At 36.0% G+C, this 21,663-nt stretch overlaps 1 protein-coding gene across 4 annotated transcripts; it reads left to right on the top strand.

Annotated features, from left to right (window-relative positions):
- The first annotated feature begins 2,497 nt into the window (after positions 1-2,497).
- On the top strand, positions 2,498-8,414 carry LOC105452141 (poly(A)-specific ribonuclease PARN-like domain-containing protein 1). 4 transcript variants are annotated; one of them, XM_011693012.1, is made up of 12 exons: positions 2,498-2,726; positions 2,808-3,042; positions 3,187-3,471; positions 3,546-3,750; positions 3,845-3,946; positions 4,020-4,130; positions 4,197-4,302; positions 4,407-4,506; positions 4,595-4,681; positions 4,839-4,927; positions 6,702-6,800; positions 8,253-8,414. In XM_011693012.1, the coding sequence occupies exons 1-12, from the start codon at positions 2,599-2,601 to the stop codon at positions 8,320-8,322; spliced, it is 1,617 nt and encodes a 538-aa protein (XP_011691314.1). In that variant the 5' UTR covers positions 2,498-2,598; the 3' UTR covers positions 8,323-8,414. The 4 variants fall into 4 exon arrangements, with proteins under 4 accessions (XP_011691314.1, XP_011691316.1, XP_011691317.1 ...); XM_011693014.1 differs by lacking the exon at positions 8,253-8,414 and having other exon boundaries at positions 4,843-4,927; positions 6,702-6,791; XM_011693015.1 differs by lacking the exons at positions 6,702-6,800; positions 8,253-8,414 and adding an exon at positions 6,468-6,695 and having other exon boundaries at positions 4,843-4,927.
- Positions 8,415-21,663: the final 13,249 nt, after the last annotated feature.

Raw genomic sequence — 21,663 nt, 5'->3', positions numbered from 1 at the left:
GCCGTGTGAGACGCGAGGAAATGCTAGCCGCCGAGAGAAGGTACTGACTGTCCGACGTCGTAGCCGCGGATACACTAGCGCCTGCTTGAGCAAGTTCATTGCCAGAGAGAGAGTCGATTCCCGATTAAAAAGAAAGATGTTTGAAGTGCGGAAGCATGAGCGTGTATGCCGTGCCGTTTACGGTCTCTCGGTACGACTGAGACTTATACACAGGTATCTCGCCGAAGGATCACGATACTTGCCAATCTGCGGGGAAATCGTGAACCTCATGACCTTTTCGCGCTGGAATCCCTCTTAGAACTTTCCTTAACAATATATATTATTAACAAAAGCGCGGAATACTGCTAATTTATACATTAATTTGTTAATTACTCTGATAGCGTTAACTATCTGTAAATTATATATATTCTTCGCGAGACGTAAAAGTCGGAATGATTGTACTTTGTAACATCTCTTCTTTCTAGAGTTTTGTTATTTTATTACATTTTTTATTGCATAAATTTATATCTGAATGTTATTGTTTTCACATTTTGCACGTTCTTAGAAATTCTCGTCTATTTTATTCCATTGTTCGTTAATTTTTATTCATTTCCTAAGATCATTTTCTAATTTTAATTCATTTTAATGATAATTTAATGAGGCTCTGCTTCATATTATGCAGTTTTCTGAATATTCATAATAGATATTTTAATTTATAATTCTTTCATTTAGTTCCTACGAATAATGTGCTAGAAAAACAAAAGCTGAGTAGTAAAACGTCAATATTAATTGGTTGTAAGAATTAATAAAAAAAGATTGATATGTTTAGAGATCAATTTATTTATTTAATTAATTATAGCTACTGTAAATATTATAGAAATATACCATAATAGAAACTAAATACAATAGGTGTCACAGTAACTATTTTCATCTAAATTCCATCTAAATATCTTCGAATCTAAGGTACACAAATATTTAAAATATTTGATATACAGGGTGTCCCGGTATAAGTGGTCACCGTTTTTTTATCTCGTAAACTAATAGAGATAGACCTAATAAATATAATGTCAAATTAAACGGTTCTGACTAAAATTTATTGTAAGCACAGTGATCACTTAGAAATATTATCTATGTTAGAGAACGGAAAAACATGATTAATTTTTGCACGTGACAATTTTAATATGATAAAAGTTGTAGCGTTTTTTTAACGAATACAACGATGTGTAATATAACGAAATTATTTTACGAATTTATAAGGGTTATTTTGGTTTAAAATAACCCTTACTATACGGGGACACCCTGTAGATAACGTTGAACTATTAGATTGATAAATCAAGAATAAATGAGTGTAATAGTTTAATGTTATTTTCAGAGGAAAATTTATGTAACCAAATTTGCGCGATATGAAGAGAGCTATTACATGGTAATAATAATTTTTGTGCACGTCCAGATAAAGGCACTTTGAAAATTTTAAGGGCAACTTTGTTTTTATTTTTTTTTAAGTGGAATTATGTGACTTTTTTACATAATATGATACCTCTAATTATTCTGTATATAAAAATGAAAATAAAGTTATCAAAAAATCAATATTTTACGAGATATTTTATATACTTTATCATATATGTCATATTTCGACATAAAATATGAAATATCTCGTAGACTGATTTTATGATTTATTTCAATTGTATCTTTTAATGCACAGACTACTGAAATGCGATTGGCATAAAAAAAACTCGAATGGCCGAGAGGCAGTATTTTCGCTCCAGAAAATTTAGAGAGTATGCAGAATAATTAGAAGAATCATATTATGTAAAAAAAATCATATATTCTATTTAAAAAAATAAAATTGACCTTGATAAATCTTCGAAGTCTCCGCTTGAACAAAATAAAATTATTATCCCAGCTCCGTACTGTGCAAAAGTTTAGTTACATAAATTTTCCAGTGAACCTTATAGATCGAAGATATTTAGATGGAAATATAGTTACTGTGATACTCTGCATATTTGTATTTATAGTTTCTACAGTAAGTATATTTTGATTATATTTACAGTATAATTTATAATTATAAATTTTGTTCTTAAGGAATACATATATTAACTTTGAAATAAATGAAAATATGTTATCTAGTTTAAATATAAAATTCAGCAGAAAATTATATTTCTTGATAATATGACATTTTTTTAATATTAGGAAAATCTTTTCTATAATAATAAAAGAGATACGAAAATGAATAAAATAAATAAAAATATATAATATCTAATATAAAAATCATATAAAATAAATAAAAATGTAGATAAATTTTTTTAAGAATTTAAGAACAAAGTATATAAGTATAGATGTTAGAATTTTATCTAAATATCTCGTCTAATGTTATCAAGAGAAATCATTGCAAAGTCATATACTCGTGACTCGTGAGAGAGCGTGCAGCGCCTCAGCGTGCTTATTGAACTACGTAGCCGTTCATGAATATCTCCAACGGGTAACTACATCCACGTGACCACATAGAGGCCAGAGAAACTTTCCACTTCCTCAGCGACCTCAGCTGGAGTTTGTACATTCAAATATCTCACGTGAATTTATTCGATTTATTCTTAGTTATTTCGCACCTGCAAAGAAAATATGATTGAAGTCACGAATCAGAATTTCAACAAGGTGTATCCGCATCTGGAGCACACGTTGAAAAATGCTAACTTCATAGCGATTGATGGGGAATTCACAGGTATAGAAAGCGATGATGTAAAAAATAGGTTAGTTTGTATTCCCGGCGAAGTGTATAACTCGAACGAGACTTTCAATTGGTGACATTACTTGATGTTTTGCCGTTGCAGCCTGTTCGATTCTATACACGAGCGCTATAAGAACAACAGAAGCCATATTCAGCCGCACATAATAATTCAATTTGGTATTTCGGCGTTTCATCGAGTTCACGATGAGAATAAATACACTGCGGAGGCCTTCAATTTCTTTCTGCTGCCTAGATCTATACCGTCGAAGAACAGACAATTTCTTTGGCAGATAGCATCGCTAGAGTTTCTGACTACTCATGAATTTGATTTCAACAAAGTACGTATGCACTCGATGTATTTATCTGTTACAGATATTAGGTCATTTCTTACTAGCGAGTAATTTATATTAAGATCTGAAACTATATCCTGATGTTTTATTTTGTAGGAATGAAAAGAATTTATGTATGTTAACAATTTTCAGTTTGCCTACCAAGGTATTTCGTATCTTGACGAGATCGACGAGGCAGTCTTGCAGCAACAGTTACAGGAGAACACGTTGCTGTCTAACGTGGAGCAATGTATCACTTACCAAGAGGAAGAGGATTTTAAAAATACACTCGGTCAAATATTTAAATGGCTGAAGACAGCTGGTGATGAAACGGACTCGTTTAAAATTCAGTCCCGCACTCCAACTGTGCAATATTATATGCATAAAGAATTGAGGAGACATTTCCCAAACGTTTGGACTTACTCAGGGAACGATATGGTATAGTCATGCTGCTACTTAGGAGATAAAACGCTGAAATATTTCAAAATTTTAAACTTTGTAACTTTTTTTAGATAACTGTGATTAAAGTGCCGCCAGAATCGAGAAAAATTTTGGAACAGGAAGAAGGCTCTATACTAGAAAATGTATTACTCGAATCGTACACAGGCTTTTCAAAAGTATTCAAGCTCTTGGTTACGTTGAAAAAACCAATAATTGCGCATAATCCTTTTTTGGATTTTATGTTTATGCATCAACAATTTTACAAACCATTACCACGTATGTATAATTGTGTAATAATAGCAAATGTTTCTTAACTGCTAATGAAAATTACATTACAATTAATCATGGTTAATGTGTTTTTTTTTTGCAGGAAAATATATTGATTTCAAAAAAAATATTCATCAACTGTTTCCAACAATTTATGACACGAAATTTTTAAGCTTCGAACTGAGAGAAATTCTTCGAACAGAAGGTAATTATTTAGTATTTATTAGTTTGTGTGATTATATAGCGAAACATATTAAGTATAATTTTTTTCTTTTCAGAAAGATGGAAACTTAACACTCTAAGTGGTTTAGTCAATTATTTTACAGAATCGCAAGGAAAAAATATAGCGCTAGGATCGCCTATCATTGAACTCACGACAGATTCAAATGGTAGTTATTTCTTGATTCTGTATAATATTACTATTATATTTATAAATGATATTCTCAATCTTTTAGATACTACCTCATTGAAGAAATATCATACCGCAGGATGGGATTCTTATTTTGCTGGTTACATATTTATTAGACTGACTCATATATTTGCCACAAAGCGTTGTGGAGAGTAAGTTATACAATTGTTGTACAATTGAAAATCCGTAATTATTTTATTTCTAATCCCAGTAAACATAGTAAGCATATTGTGTACCTACTGTCTTATGATTTCAGAATATTTCATATAAAACAATTTACACATACAGAATTGATGAATTGCGTGAAAGGCTTTACAAACTGTGTAAACATTATACGCGGCAATACATCATATTTGGTAAGAAAAGTGTGAAACTATATTATTGTTTTGCATAAAGAATAGTCGTCTTTGCATTTTTTTTCTCATAAAGAAATAAATTTTCCAGAAACTTGACGGGGCTGAACCTAAATCAACTCGACCAAAGTGGCTTTATGTGAAAACGTTAGAATCGAAGCCGATAACTGTCCTACAGGTATTATATTCAATTGTTGCATATAATTTTAATTGCTCATACAGTCAAGATCTTGTAATCTTAAATATGTATTTCATATATCGCAGTATGTGATCTATGTATAAAGCGAATAACTTGTAATCAATGTAATCTGTATTGTTGTAAAATATTTGCCTAGATAGCTGAAAAAATGTCGAGGTTTGGCGCCGTTGACGTGAAGCAGGACACACCGAAGCGCGTGTTAGTTGCAGTAGCAAATCACGGAAGGTTAGTGATCTGTATTTTCTATCGAATCTTTTTTCTTAAAATTTGTCCCATGTTCTAAATTACTTATATAAATAACGAGAAACATTACACGAATTTTAAGTGTATGAGATATGGGACGCAACGTTACACATATGTTGAAAAAGCGAATGCTGCCAACTGCGTCCGATTTCGAGGTATACATGAAAATATATTGCGGTACGAAAAAATTAAATCTTCCGATAGAGGCCGAAACTTTCTTTATCTTTGATTCTTGCATACATCGAATAAATATAAATATTAAATATATAGTTGCACAAAGGTGGAAAAATTTATAATAGTATGAAGTTACTTCGGCGCAAGGTAGCAAAACTATTTTGGATGCTCTTCAAGGGCAGCCGCATATACTCACCAATGCACCGCACAAAATGTGATTTTTAGAGTACCTTCCTTATCCATTTATAACAATTGTATTACAGTGCAAACTTGCACATTTTTTTTCTTTTTCTACAACACAGTAAGATAAATTATGGAGATCGATTTTAAGCATTCAGAGTATAATGGATAAAATATAGGTAGTTTTCCGATCAATTTAAAAAATTTCTTTGAGTTATAAAACAAAAAATATTTATTAATTTAATGAGTATCTCAAATTTCTTTAATTTTAATATTTCTCAAGGAGTGATAATTAATTTTTGTTAATAAATTATTAAAAGTCTGACGTAAAATATAATTAAAGAGACTGAAGATACAGTAATCAGAAAGATCGCTCAGTATTTTCAATATATAGATATATTTTGCAGCTCATATCTAAAATATTCATTCAAACTAGATTTTGCGACTAAGGTGATCGATCATTTATTTGATCAGCACGATGTTACATCGAATTATTACAGCACTTCGTAACGGCGAGTCGCAACACACGTTTGATCAGAGTTTATTTTTTCGGTCTGGTTGTACGATCAATCGATCGACTGCGCGCGCTTGTCTAATCCAGATAGTCTGAAAACACAAACCGACGAATATACCGCTAATTCAGTGAATCTATTCCGCTTGTTTTGCGGGGGGTCGTGTATTAAGATCACGAACGCGTTAAGTACCTCGCGGCCTTTTAAACGCTACATGCACACCTTCGTGAGTTTCGTTTTTTTTTTTATCGATGAAGTAAAATATTTTTATACGCTGCATTCATTGATCCATCGTCGCAAATTATGTTCGATAAATTCCATGTTCTCTTATCATTCTTGGGAGTATCGAAACTTTTTCTTCCTATCGCCAAAACAGTTTGATAAGAGAACACTTGAAATATTTACCTACGCACAGAAGATAATTCAGAAGACTGTTTTCCGTAATTTACGTTGAAAAAGTGAATTGTCTCATGGAGTGTCGACAGACGTAGACTTTTCACGATGAAACTTTTATACAAATATTTGTTAATTAACTAAATAACGTTAAATAACGATTAATTCATGTACTCGATGCCGTCATATGGTACGCGTAAGATTTTCTTCGTTATTGGCATCGTTCCCGTCTTTATGTCGCTTTTACCAACGAACTTTTGCAGATATATTTACAGCGCTTATTAAAAGACCGCCACTGTCTACACCACCGTGTACATTATTATTAACGGTCTATTATTACACTTTGATGTGCCACACGTGTGCAACTTTTGTCACGCGAAATTGGCTTAACGCGTTATTACGTTTATCTCGTCGAGCGAAGAGACTGATCGGAATTGTTGGACACGCTCTCGTTTGCGACGCAGTGATCAAAAGCGATTTCCTTAATCGTTTTGCAGCGCACGGGACATATTGCGACACTTCAAGCAAAACAAGGAGCTATACGTAGTCCCTTACAATCCGATATGGCATTCACGCCGGGTTCAACTTATCCTATGGTACGTACAAGATAATTAATCCAAGTGTTCGACACAAGCGTTATAGCATGATAATTTGGCATGAATCCCGACAAATTGTCTTTCGAAACCAGACGCGTGTGAAATAAACGTATCATAGCTGATGCTTATTCAATTTATTTGAAGAAATTCATGCAATTGTATTTCCGTTAATTAGCGATTTAGCACTTATCTGAAAAAGATTCGATTATCGGTGTTCATTGCCTTACAATTTGCATACGCTAATTTTATCATACTGTCTCAAAGTGCCTCAGAAGCACCACTTTCGTCACTTGCAAATAACTATCCAATAAAATGTTCTTTTTTCCATTTATTCCTCATACGATCTTTGCATCATAAAGGGAGGAATTAAAAATATTTTAAAGTTGAATATATTTTATTAAAATGTCAAAGTTAAGTATATATTTTAAAAATAGTTTTTTTCCACTGAAGATCTAAACAATTTTATATGAATAAAGTTAAGATATTTGAAAGAGACGAAAATGCTTGTAAATTAGTTAAGTAGTTCGAAATTCACACTTTGATAATTTAGAAGTACTACAAGTATAAAATACTCGTATAATTCTGTGATTTGAAATAAAACTTGGCAACTTGTTTAAGTATCAATGCAGAAGGAGCTGGTATGAGAATCAAATATTGGCCATTCATGGCCATGAAAAAATACAATAATTCCGGGACACCTTGTTCCTACGCATCGATTTTGGAGCACCTCGCGATGTCGTAATTGCGGTTTTAATTGGCGATCGCGACGCGTTAAGGTCGATCCGATTCCTATTAATGGCGGAACGCCACTGAACGCATTACGTCAAATAAATTAATGGCCTCCAATTGGATCGCGTTTGCGAAGTCTCTAATTAACGTCGACATTGCCATAGATGCAGAAGCCGCGACTCGCGTTGCCAATTGTTGCAAAGACATTAACGAACGACCTGGTCGATCGTTGCATTGCCTAACGCTCGCGAGTGAAAGACTCGCGTTCCTCGTCGGTTTCCTGGCTATCCCGTTTCGTACGATCGATATATCAATCCGCACTCGTCATTACCGCGTTCTGAGCGCAATGAGCGCAATGAAAATGTTATATTTAGGTTGCTAATCCGTTCCGTTTGCATTCGTACTTGCATGTATGTACTGTATAATGAAGTCCTCTGAATTAGAGACTCTCAGTGTTTGTCGATGATTTTTTCCATTTTTTTCCGCAATTGCTTGTAAAAATGTTTAATTTTGTATTCGGTAATAGCAATACATTTTTTTCAAATAAAGTAAAAATACATAAGTTAAAATTAAATTCTTTCCAAGAAATACTTTGATTACGGAATTATTCGTGTAAATTTAAATATTTAAATTTATTTATCGATCTTTTATACGATGGGCTTTTATATATACAATCATATGATATATGTTAATAAATTATAATCAATTTCTTTTTAACTACAGGAGCAGTATAGTCGTTTCTGGCGGGATCTTCGCGTGGGTACTGCATCAGAAGTTTCAGAAAAGCTCTTAAACAGACTGTAAATATCTTTAGATAAAAATATACACTAAAGTTTTATGTTTTTTAATTGAAGTATGTCGTCTGTTGAATTAAATTAAAAAATATATATATAAGATTTAAAATATGTGATGAAAATAAGATACAGCTATTTTAAAAATAGTAATAAAAGACTTTTTTTATACAGTAATGAAATTTAGTGATTCTAGTTATTTTTCACGATTTTTGTCATCCCTGATTTGCAGCCGAGATTTTTAAAAACATCTATTCCAAGTTGCTAAATGATTCTATCACCAAAATTAAGATTGGCGGCTCGAAAATACTCCGTGAATAAAAAGTCTTTAAGATAAAGAATCCAAAGTTTTATATGTATTTTAATTGTAGTATATTGTCTCTAAAATTGAGTTATTTAAAAAAATATGTGATGAAAATAAGATAATTTTTTTTTTTAGTAGTAATTAACAAAATCCAGTAACTCCATAGTTATTTTGCACGATGTTTTTTTTACCATTCTCGATTTGCAGCCGGGACTTCTAAGAACATCTATTCCAGGTTGTAAATGATTCTATTACCGAGATTAAGATTGGCGGCTCTGAAATACTCCGCGTATAAAAAGTCATTTGCGACATGAACAACAAGGCTGTTCGCCGTTCTGTAGAATTAAGAGAGCGGAACATAGGGCGCGGTACGGGTCCCGAGATGCAGAAACGGCAAGCATTTTACGCTTCGTCGCAATGCCTGTCGCGCCATTCTGTTTAAATTTAAGATTCAGCTCGGGTGCGGAATCTTCGCGGGAGTTGTTGTTATTATTATGACTCAAGAGCGAGAGCTCGAGAGCGTTCTAAGTCGGACGAGCTAGGCTTGAAGCTCGTTCTCGAGTCCGAACAGGAAGTGCTCTTTGTTCGCGCTTGCCAAAGAGACGTTCTCTCTATCTCTCTCTCTGTCTTCCTTTTTGAAAAATCCAATTATCCCCGCCACGATCGCGAACCATCGATTGCCACACACGTCTATCCGTCACGTTCGTTTTTCCTCAATGCTCTTCCTCTCGTCACCGCCCAACCGTCCCGGATAATCGTATGTTAGGACTCACGCGTGTTTTCCGTGATACTTTTCGCAGCGCAATTTATCTGCGAAAGAAAATTGAGGTAAATTGCTAGTGAGATCATACTTCGATATAAATTCTGAAGACGCAAGATTACAGTTTTTGTTGTCATAAAATGTACATAAAATTCAAGAAATTAGATCTTTTTTTTCAATTTATGCATTAGAAAAAAGAATTATACAGTGATGAATAATAAAAATCTATGTTATATTTTTATTATTTATGCGTATATTCTTATTTTTAAAAAACCGTATTTGAATACATTTTTCCAATGTATCTGCTGCTATATAGGTGTTGAAAATAAAGAGCTCGTGAGTGAGAGAGCTGCCGATTACGCTACCGGGCGATGCATCTTCCGATCGAAGTAGTCCGCACTTTATCGCGTTCCTCCTGAGGAGGAACCTACGGCGCGCGTACCGCCCGATATCCCCGCAAAAGTTTTCTCTGGCCGCTACCCAAGGCCAAAGCACTCGAAATAATGCGGCAGCAATTTGTGTGGGCGTGCGGCCGGACAGTCAGCTTGGTCGCGCTGGTATCCGATGGCAGGTGGACTCCACCGAGAGAGAGAGAGAGAGAGAGAGAGAGAGACGTTTCCTCCCCTCGCGCTGCGTAGACGAGGTAAAGGTCGCCCGCGTGGGCTCGGGCCCAGGGCTACGGAATTGGGTTAATCAAACTGCGAAGATCGGGACATCTCAAAATTGATAGATACTCGCGATGCAATCGCGACCCGCTCAATCCGATCCCGAGGTAGATGAAAAGTGAAGAGTAAGATTACCTATATGATGGAATCGGTGTTTTTGGAGATTTAATAAAAATGTTAATCTCTTTTTTTTGCAACACAGTCCCTCATCTGTTGTAAGGTTTAACATTACAGAAAAAATTCTGTTGTCACATATTTTAAAAATATATCCTTTAATAAATTCAATATATTTTCAATCAATTTTTTTTCTAACGAATTCAATGTGTAAATATTGTTCTTTTCATAATTTTTGCATAACACTAAATGTATTTTTAACTGATCCTTGAGATACAAATATTTGTGTGAAGGAGAGACTTTACATAACTAAGGCTGATTTCTAATGTTATTAATTACGACAATTAAGATTTCTAGTTTATTAAGTGATTATCTCTTACTGAATCTTATTTAACGCGCTGTTTTATAATTTAAAGAACGCGTCGAAAAAAAATCGCATTGAGATATCAATCTCTCGTGTAGAGCATCTGCATCAGAGATCAAATCTGCATGCATTCCACATACGCAAATGCAATCCTGGCGAGCGATCAACGTGTACAAATACAGAAAATTTAACGTCAGCGTGGGTGGATGACATATTTCTCAAACTTATAAAAACGGTACGGATCACGACACACACATACACACACACACACAAACACATTTGGCAGCCGCGTACTCGCACGCCGGCGCTTGCCTGTGAAATTGAAGTCCGTCGGCGATCTCCTAAGAGTCGTTCTTCAACACCGGAACATCTATCATGCGAACATTTGAGCGCACATCATCGCGAGATTATTGTATCATGTATACGATGTGTGAATTTTATTTTATCATTATCATTTTTCTACATTTTATGTATCATTAACTTTGACGTCATCCTTCATCTCGTGTTTCTTTCTCTAACGAAAGAGGTTTATTAAAAATATTACGCTAATATTAAAAAGTTAATATCGAGTTATCGTCAATTTAAATTGACGATTAATCATTTTTTTATAATCTTAGTTAAAAATTGCTGTTTATTTAATAAATTTGTTCGACATTGTGATCTTGAGTAATATATTTTAAAATCCATTTGGTCCAAGTGACTGTTGAAGTATCTATAATGTCGAATAATGAAATGAGAAAAAATTTATATCGAATTTGTCGAGAAACTTGCGCGGAATGAAAGACGCGGTATGAATCGAGAGTACTTCGCGTAAAACGATTTGTCTTGCTATGTGTAACGTACAGGAACGACGACGAATCATTAATTCGAAGTGGGACAAAGTCACGGGTATTAATGGAATTTTCCCGAAAATTGGCCGCCGCCCGACAATGTCGAGTCTACCAAAAGCAACGTGAGTCTGTCCTCTTCGAATGCCGTTTCTCCACCTCGCCCGTCCCTCTTCATCATATGCATATTATGCGTATCCTTTGTCTTCGTCTTTGGCTCTTCTCTCTCACTCTCTCTCCTTCATCTTCTTCCCTCGTTTTCTCTCTCCCGCGACGGGCTTGTTACCGCTCGCTCGCCGCCCGTAAAATCGTATCTCGTGACTGCCAGAAATATGCTCTGCGAACCCACCTATCCGTTCGCCTTCACCTATCGGTCCGGTGCCGTTCCCAGGACGACGACGGAGGAATATCGCCCGGCGACCGTATAGACGATTGAAAATACTCCGTCGCGGGCTCTCCTCTCTCGTCGACGGATTTTGAAATCCTCGCCCCGTCGCAGCCGATGCAGCATCGCATAGCCGCCTGGCATAGCTTAGCACCTGTCGCACCGTCGCCGACGGCAGTAGAAATAGCCGTTGTGCACAGACCGGAGAGCAATCACGGCCCGAGTAGTACGAATAAGTGTGGGCGCGCCGACATGTACCCGCCGCTCGCCCGTGACAATTAAAAAGGGGGGGGGGGAGAGGAGCCTGACTTTTAAAACTACATTCTTCGGAGCCAGTTACACGACTCATAATTCGCGTCAGGTTTCAAGACAAAAAATGTTCTATTTATTATTAAATATGTATGTAGTGTATATCTTACGTACATTATTCTGATTACGAATATTATTCTGATTCCTCAGATATTTGTATTTCTCACGGCGTGTAAAACTAAATTTTTAAACCTGAATATAATTGTAAACAGAATTCTATCCTGAATTTTTATATTTATCTTCTATCGAGAAAATAAATATAAAAAGATATATCTCTATTTAACACAATTTAAGGAGATGTGTCTATCAGTTTCCTTTTCTTAATATATTTATGTATTTATTTTGCCGTCGTACTACCTGAAATTCATACGTCATGGAATAAATTAATGCATATTTTGTACATGTATTTTTTTTTACATTATTTATGGTGAAAATGCACTTTTAGAAAATAGTTGTAAAATAAGTGATTAACGCAGTCAAGAGAAAAATGGTCTCCATGTGATAACGTGGCGATAAACAATGAGTAATTTAGATATTTCGAAAATTATATGTCTCTCTTTGTAAGTTATATTATGTACATAAGTTACACATATTAATATGATATATTTTATATTAAAATAAAAAAGTTATTTACATTAAGATAAAAATTATCATAGGACATGTTAATACATATATTAATTGGCACGATAAAGCTTCTGCTTTATATTATTACAAGTATTTCTAAAATATGAGAAAAAGAGAGAGTTCCCGGAAAGGTTTTTCAAACCGAGATAATCGAAGCTTGTAATTCCATTTGCTCGCATGTGAAAGCCAGCGATTTATATTCGTCGCTGGTGTCCACGTATTTTCGAGAGAGGGATATTACATAATCCGCGGAGATCTATAGCGGCGTCTCTGCTAGATTACTGTCTATCTTAATCCCCCGATGTGTTTAGAAAACTAAACCGGGCGCAGGCGGCGAGAATTCGAATTCTCAGCTGTACGCTGTCGAACGATGATGAAAAATCGAATGAAAAAGAAGTGAGATTAATTCCGTGCTCCGACCAGACACCCTGGGATCCTCCTGTGTGGACAGTACCAACATTTTCTCGTCCCGATGTTCTCTCTACGACTATTTCGGTCCATAAGCTGAATCGCGGAAATAGCCTAGCCTAGCCCCTGGCCTAGAGAGCGTAGGCTTGACCGGCCGTAATAGCGGCTTTCTCAAGGATCCTCCGGGACGTCATGTTCTCGTCGCGTAAATTGGAAAACGTAACGGGAGATTATTTTCTCTTTTGCGTTCCGAACGGAGTTCATATGACGCGTTCTTTGCCAGGCGACCGTATACCTGTACTGTATTACGAATGCCAGTCCGTTGTAGTCGTGATATATTTATCGCTGCATGGCCAACCGACGAACTCCCGAACGAGAATCGCGTTATTCGCAGAAATAATCCCGCGTCTGCCACGCGAGTTCGTAAAATTATAAATACTTGGCACATTCATTTTGCTCAATCGGCTTTCTTTGACGGATAGAAAGCACTCTTCCCAGTCATGCTGAGAAATGTTGGAACGAAATACTCCACACACATGGCATGCATGCAGCGTGCACGTCGCGTACAATCTATTGAGTTTAGCGAAATAAAAAAATAAAGCTATAAAGAAGGTGCGAGCATTGATATTGAACTTAAATTCCATTTTATTAATTGTTACTTATTTATTTAGAACAAAAAATTATTTGTTTTCCGATTAAATAGATCGAGCTTTAATAAAATTTTAATTGCATTATTGTCGAGATATTGAACTTAGAAGCGGCGAATTAATATAAATTCTCTCAAAGGAGTTTTATATGAAAGTTTCTCTAAAGAAAAATCGATTCGATATTTATCAAGATAGCTGAAGAGAGACGCTATGTATTAGCAATACAAAGACGTCAAAGTTGACTCTCGGCGCGTATTTTTATCATCTCCAGCGTGTGCGTAATCGACAACAACCCTTGCCCTCATATTGCATCTCGAGATATTCTTCTTATCATTGCGTAATAATAATACATCTTTCGCGTGCTCTTAAAGGAATCATTCTACTTTGCCCTTTCCCACGGCTTGCGATACCTTTGGCAAACCAATGAAGCACGGCACATACTTATAGAGACCTTCCGCAGGTATCTATATTTATTATCACACGATTAATACCCGATGATTGGCGTATCAAGAAGCGCAGCTTTGAAAAAAACGCATCTTTCTTCACGCAACAATTAATTAATTAATTAATTTTTTAATTGTGATTTTTAGCGTTTGGCACGCGTGAGGATAGGATAAAAAGATCAAAAGAGATTAGAAGATATGCGTTTGCTGAACTGAAAATCCTTAGAAATGCGGGTAAAAGAAATCGGGGACGCTAGAAAAAGTATATAAAATTCGTGTACAATCTCGAAGTGATATCCGTCCCGCATGTGATATCACCCAGACTCGACTTTCATCCGAGTGATCCGTCCCGTGATAACGTCGCGACAGTGACGTGGCCTCGCGCTACTCGCTATTATCAGGGATCTCGGGAGTCCGATAACTCCACGCCGGCACGGTTGCGCGCACTCGCGCGCGAGCCCAGCGCCAAGTCCGGCCCCGAACGTATCCTTGCGACTATTTTCGCGTTACGTGTTTCGACATGATAGATGAGACTTTTCTACGTTTCATCGACGTCGCGTCGGGCCGCGCGGTATCTGCCAAAGATTCCCCGGCCCGGCAGTGGAGAACGACGAGTAATTTAGGATCGCGGGCGATACCTGTCGTGCGCGCTCCTCGCAGTCGTCGGGATTTTTTTCCTGGACATCTTCGGATGTTTGAATCTCGCGATTGAAATCAGTTATTCCGAGGCTTGCGGATTACGTATCCACTGTTTTTATATTTTTGCATTTCTGACATTTGTGACATTTTGTAAGTTCTACTTTTAGAACAATAACATTCTTAATTAAGTTTTTATTCGTCTTAGATATGTTTGTATTTCATTTACGTTCCAAACAATTATCATAAATTTATATTTTTATATTATAATAATAATTTTGAAATATTTTTAAATTTTGACGAAACTTTTAACTTTTATAAGCCCCTGTTAACAGAATTCATTGCGAATTACAATATTTTTGTCGCGATTGTTTTTTGTTAATTTCGAATAACGAATCACAAACCTAATATTTAATTTTAGCAATAAGTATATTGTAGAATTTTCTCTTGACAATTGAAAGAAGTAAGAGCGTAAATTCACTCGCTCACGACGTCACATGTCACGCAACAGCCGTGACGTTCATAAAGCCGTGACGTTGCCTTCTTCAAGATGGGCAGAGATCTCTGAGTGCGACAGAATTCCTGTGGATGTCAGCACGCACATCTCAGTCTTCGTTTCAGCCTCTGCTATTTTTGTTACCGCTTCCTAAGCGATTCTTAACGGTGCGTTTGGACCGTTTGGACATAAAGACATTAGATTCGCCTGACAGCTTTGACGTTAACAAAAAACAAAATAGCAGTGCATTTCTTTTGTTTTTCTAAATTTAATTTAACATACATGTGCTCGTGAAACATTTTTTCTCTCAAAACACTACAGATACTAGAGGAAATAAGCCTTTTTCAGGTTTTTCTTCCGTGTTTTTCTCTATTTTTTTTCAAGATAGGAATAAATGCAAGCTGTGTTTTAATGTGCTTATAAAGATTCTTTTCGAACCTTTTTTCTAGTAAACTCTTTCCTAGAGATATCCATCTTTATTTTATTGAACTAGTACATAACAGGCGCGCGCTTCGCGCGCGCTGCGTATTAAATTCCATACATCTTCCAATAACATTTATACCAATGAACGAAGTCTATATCTTTATTTTTCTGGAAGATATGAATTTTTAAACATTGGGGAAAAGAGGCTTCAATCGGCGGTAACACGGCAATTTTAATATAGGATAATACCAAAAATCTGTAATCCTTAATGAAACTTATATTTGATACGTTATTTACATCAATAAATTTTCTTTCGTCAATAAACGAAACTAGAAGCATCTATTTTGTTGAATGCTCACTCGTTACTAGGACAAGGCTATATCTGTTATAACTGTCGCGTGCGATTTTGTAGGCGCACAGATAAGATAAATATATATAAATATCGTTATTTATATTGATGCGATTTTTCTCTGAGAAACGATCCTGATCTTATTAGAGCAGCTTTCATTAATCTAACTACTATGGAGGTCTTAGATTTCGTACGTGTACAAAAGTAAGATTCAGAAACATTGACTAAATACCGTAGAAATTCACATTTAACGTCTCGTTATAATCTGCTAAGTGAAAAATATAATTGTACGCGAATAGAAATGTTTAATAAATATAAATGTGTATGAAGTTAATCTATTTCATGTGTTTCAGGGTCAAATTGCTATAAATTTGAAAAACAACTGTTTGTTGTTATGTATAACTTTTTAATTTAATTTATTTTTACTTCATGTTATGTATTATAAAAAGACGCACGCGTTACGTATTAAATTATTTCTTTTCTCGATTGTATATTTTACATAAAAGACCTCTCTTCAAAGAACATGAAATTTACGCCTCTTCCTTAAAATAAACAGACGTAGGTATACCTTACAAGACAATTTGACTTTCCGATATAGATTTATATAGAGCATGTTACATAAAATTGTCTCAGTGCGCTGGGAAGATACGCTGTAGGTGGTCTTGCGAGGAAGATGCGGATTTGCATCGAAAATGGAGCGGCATAAACAAACGCGCGTCTCTCTTATTTTTAACTATTCTTCTCTCTTTGCCGTCTACAAAGATCAAATTAAAACAACCTAAGCGATGTGCGTTTTCTGACTAGCGCCCCGTTCATTGCGGGAAACGTTCGTCGCTGACAGTTACGTCTGTAGTTTAGAGGAGAACAACCGCGATTTGCGTAAACCGATAAGGTGTGGAATTAATACGGCCGAGTCCACATCGTATAAATCTGGATCCGTTTCGTGTAACGATTACATCACTCATACCGAATAGCGCCGAAATTGCATTCGTCGTTGGCCAAGTGCATCGGTAGTACTACAATGGCAAGGTGGAGACCGAATATGTGGCTGTTCTTTGAGTGGGGACGTGTTGAAAACCGCGATCACGCTCGCGTAGAATACGACACGCGGATCTGCCATCGGCATCGGTTATCGCTTCCGATGATTTTGACTAATGCCGACTCGTAAATCATTCGAAAAATTCGCCCAAACTCTTTTTATTTGTTTATCTTTTGTTCGGCAGCTGTGCAGAAGCGATAAATTTCAATAAACAGAATCTGTTGTGTTTTTAATAATTAAATATCAGATAAATTTTACTTTTTAGAGTACTATATATTTTCACATATCTCCGGAAAAGTACTTAAATGGCAAAATGATGTTAAAAATCGACATAGTGAAATTTAATAAACTAACAATAAAGATAGGTATTATTGCGTATGTCGACACTTTTAACGTCACTTTGTTACTCAAGTTCAAAATTAATACGAAAACAATACGTTTGATATATAATGATAGATCACAATCGCGCTTACGCTAAAGGAGATTTACAAATAATCCCGGTTTAATAAATCAAGCGGCGGCACGCCGAGGAGTCAATATTTCGCTCACAATGCGATCGGACGTACGGCTATATCCCAGAATTAGCGTGGAACTTGCTTCGATATCAACCGGCGGCGACGGGCGAATCCATCGGATTCAGCGGCAATCGCGCCGATGACAAATCTCGGCGTATTATGCCATCCGAGATTTGCGCTCTGCGATGCATATACGATTGGGCGGCGATGCATCAACGCGGTGCAGGCATAGGATAGATCGACGGCCATGTAGATGTCGGACTATATTTGGGACGTTGAGCCACGGCTACTTTACTGGCCCAGTTGGCCAGTTGATCGGACCCCCGGACCCCCTCTGGCCGACCGACTTATTTTTAGTTTAGGTCGCTAGCCGTGCGTCGGCCCGCGCCTAACACCGCCTGTGCTGTGCATCGCGCAAATTGCACACACACACACACACACACTGCACATCAGACAGGCTGCAGGCAGGTAACGACAAGCGGCGACGGCGACGGCGACGCACAGCTAGGCGGCCGTGTTTATAATTAGCCCCAATGTTACTCGTTCAAGATTTTACATAAGTAGGACCGATCCGAGTTAACCCTGAAAGCGACGTCGTGCGCGTCATATTCGGCGGCTGAGTCGATCTCTTCCTCGATCGATCGAGGGGAGGACACCCGTCGTCGTCTGAGGTCCAGATCCAGGCCGGGGCGAGCGAATGCGAATAAACACGAGTGAATAACTGGCTTCAACCTTCAACAAGTACGCTAATACTCGCGACACCGTTCGCACGCTCATTGAAACAAGTTCGTTCATTCGTGTTTGTTCGCGTTCCGTTTGCTCTGGACGTGACTTGATGCGAACAGCGGGAAAGACGGGTGTTTGAGAGTGGAAATAGGGACACGGAGATTGCAGAATGGGCCACATAAACATGACGTTCGAATAAAAATTTATTTATACTTGATCACTTTATTGATTACATAAAAGTAAAAATATATATAAAGAATAATTAAATGTTGTTTTGTGTTTATGGATAAACAAAGATTGAACTTGTTTTAATGTCAGACAAGATAAAGTATAGATTAAAATTTAAAGAACGATCTTGTACCATTAAAAAGAGCATTTATAATCATAATCTACCATCATTTATTACAATTATATTTTCGTTATTTATATCATTATTGTATTTCTTATATATTTAAATAATTGATGATGGATTTCCAGATATATTAAACTGACGGTGACAAATTTAAAATAAATAATTATATAATTTTGCGATCACGGTTGCAATTATTGGTCCGGCCATTCTAATAATAATCTTCTAATATCATTATTAATAACGTTAAATCTATAATTACGTGGTATTAATTAAGAATGTAAATTTAGATTATAATTGACCCACCCGGTCTGCGAATAATCTGCGCCACGCGGATTAATTGCAGTCAATTGCGATTAAGTGGTTTCGATATTGGTCCGCGAGATCCGCGTTCGCCGCCGTTCATTCGTCATTCATTCATGCCGCGCATGCAAGAAATTGACGTCATGTACGCGATGACGGATTGCATCACCATCGGCGTCTGCATTGCGCGGGGCATGCATTCTTGATTCGGGCCCGTCTCTTGGTACATAGGCCGTGCTAGCTTGACAGACACGCCTGACCGTGGAGACTTCCTAATCGGACCGGAAGGAATGTCGTATACGTCGCGAGGCAAAGACCCGTGATGAATCATATAAATAATAAATAAAAAACCTGTACACTTCATCGCTGTCAATTAATTTCCGCCGTGTGCAAAATGCTTTGAATTTAAAATATTTTATTAAAATATTTTTTAATTCAAACGGGTAGTTTTTATCAAAAAGAAAATTATTGCAAGTTTATGCAATTTTTTGAGGAATTTTAGAAAATTTATAAAATATGAAATACATTTATTTTTAATATATTAGATATATTAACAAATACAATGTGTGTTATTACTTTTGATATTCGATAATATTAGTGTGTCTGATAAATTAAACGGTACGTTACATGCTACGTGACAGAAAAATAAATACTTGTGAAGATTTCTGACTACGTTGATTTATGGCTGGAATGAGGGGAATTTAATATTTGATCGCAAACATAAAACTAATATCTTGTCCGACATTAGTTTCACGCAGATCAGAGAGGCGCGTACAAATTACAAAGATTTAGATAGAAATATAAGCTATGCATAAAGTGACGAGTTTACCTGCCCATCTTCTTCGATATTGTCTTTAATAAATTTAAACATCGTGGCTAATTATATTTCCTTGAGAAAAATTTAATAAGCAACCAGCGAGAATTTTCACTTCTTGGTATTAGATTCATTAACGTGATTAAGAAAGAGTTTGTAAAAAACAGGATGCCTCGTATACATCATGGAAATTTATTTTCTGAGTGTTAATGATTTAGAATCATTAGAGCGCTATTAGAACATGTAAGTGGGCGGATGCGCATTTAATCTGTAGGATCTGAGTAGTTCAGCAGCAAGAGCAACCGCCCGACGAAAGAAAGAACGAAAACGGCTTCTGGTCCAGTCACGCTTGATGATCTTCTCGCTCATATGCCCAACGTAAACGTATTTATGGAGCAGTACCGCTCACCGCGTGAGTATGTTGAGAGAGAGCACTGGCAAGGGCACAGAGAGGCATAAACTCGTAGCCAAAGTGGAATGTTCAAACGGAAGTTCGCCTAACTTAAACTGGACTTTATAGATTCTCGAGTGCTAGTTCTTAATTTTTTTAATTAAGAATTTTTTAAACAATTTCCTATCGTTAATATCATAGCGTGGCTATTATGAAATCTTTAGAGGAAAATAAAACAACGTGAAAAGAAACATTCAGCGCGCGTTACCTCTGATTTATGCGTTATGAGTGCTCAATCGTTAACTTCAATTGTTCTCGTTTAAAAACTATTGTTGGAATCCTACCAGAGAAAAAAGTTCTTCTGGCACAGAGAATCGCACTGTGCATTCCGTATTCTGGAGATCCGCGCGAATTCTAGGATATCCTATATAAATTTGTTTTATATACCAGAAAAAATATAAATTTTGAAAATAAGATAAAATAGAAAGAAAAAAGTTTTTAAAGATCTTTTTTCACTGAAGATGACATGCAACTGCTAACTTTTCCGTACTCTTTGTATTTATATTGAAATTCTTTTTTTGGAATTTGGGATCGAGTTAAGTCTCGAAATAAGTAGCGTAAATTTTTTAATCTTTAATTGACGGGCGGGGCTGATGCGATCCCCTTTCAAAACTGTCGCGGCAGTAATTTTCAGATGCTAATGATATCGTTAGACGTTGAAGGCACCTTCAGCAGCAATAGAGCTCTTCTGTCTGACAACGACGGGAGAAAGACGTGAATTGCTCTTTGATAATATCTCATAAATTTCGACGAATGCGATTCTACTTCTGGCGATGATATAAAATTATTCCGGCGACCTTTCTTCGGAAACGTCTCTGACGAAATACGAAAATACTTATGCGGGTTGTTTAGCACTCATTCTTGTATCTTCGGAAAACGTTGCAACGAAACATATATAACGTTGGAGCTTTATGAAGGAATATGGCTCATAATTATAACGGTGTTGTTTTAAAAGGTATAACGTCGAAATTAAATCCCTGGTTTAATTAAATATTTTATTTAGACAATATTTGGAAATTTCATAATTAATTGTTTATGTGTTTAAAATCAATTTTTTATTTGTTAAGGATGTTTGGTACCTACAGTAGTAGCAAAAAGTTAAATAACTGATTTTGACGAATATGCTCTTCTCATATAGTTTGAGTAATAAGGATTGTGCAGAATGTTATCATTTATTCAGAACTAGAGCGCAGAAATGCTTCTGTTGCTTTTTTCCTGAGAATTTTCGAATTCTATGGCCAAATCTAACCAAAAAATTCAAATTAAAATCCTTATAACTTTGAATTGCTTCAGTGAATCGACTTCGGCTTTTGTCTTAAGTCTTTCAACATATATAAGAACAATCTGTAAAATTTTTGTTAAATTCCCATTATTTTAAAAATTCTATAGGTA

This window comes from Wasmannia auropunctata, unplaced genomic scaffold, assembly GCF_000956235.1.
Source record: "Wasmannia auropunctata unplaced genomic scaffold, wasmannia.A_1.0 LD336037.1, whole genome shotgun sequence".
In the NCBI taxonomy this organism is placed as follows: domain Eukaryota; kingdom Metazoa; phylum Arthropoda; class Insecta; order Hymenoptera; family Formicidae; genus Wasmannia; species Wasmannia auropunctata.
This window is presented reverse-complemented; position numbering and strand designations above follow the sequence as displayed.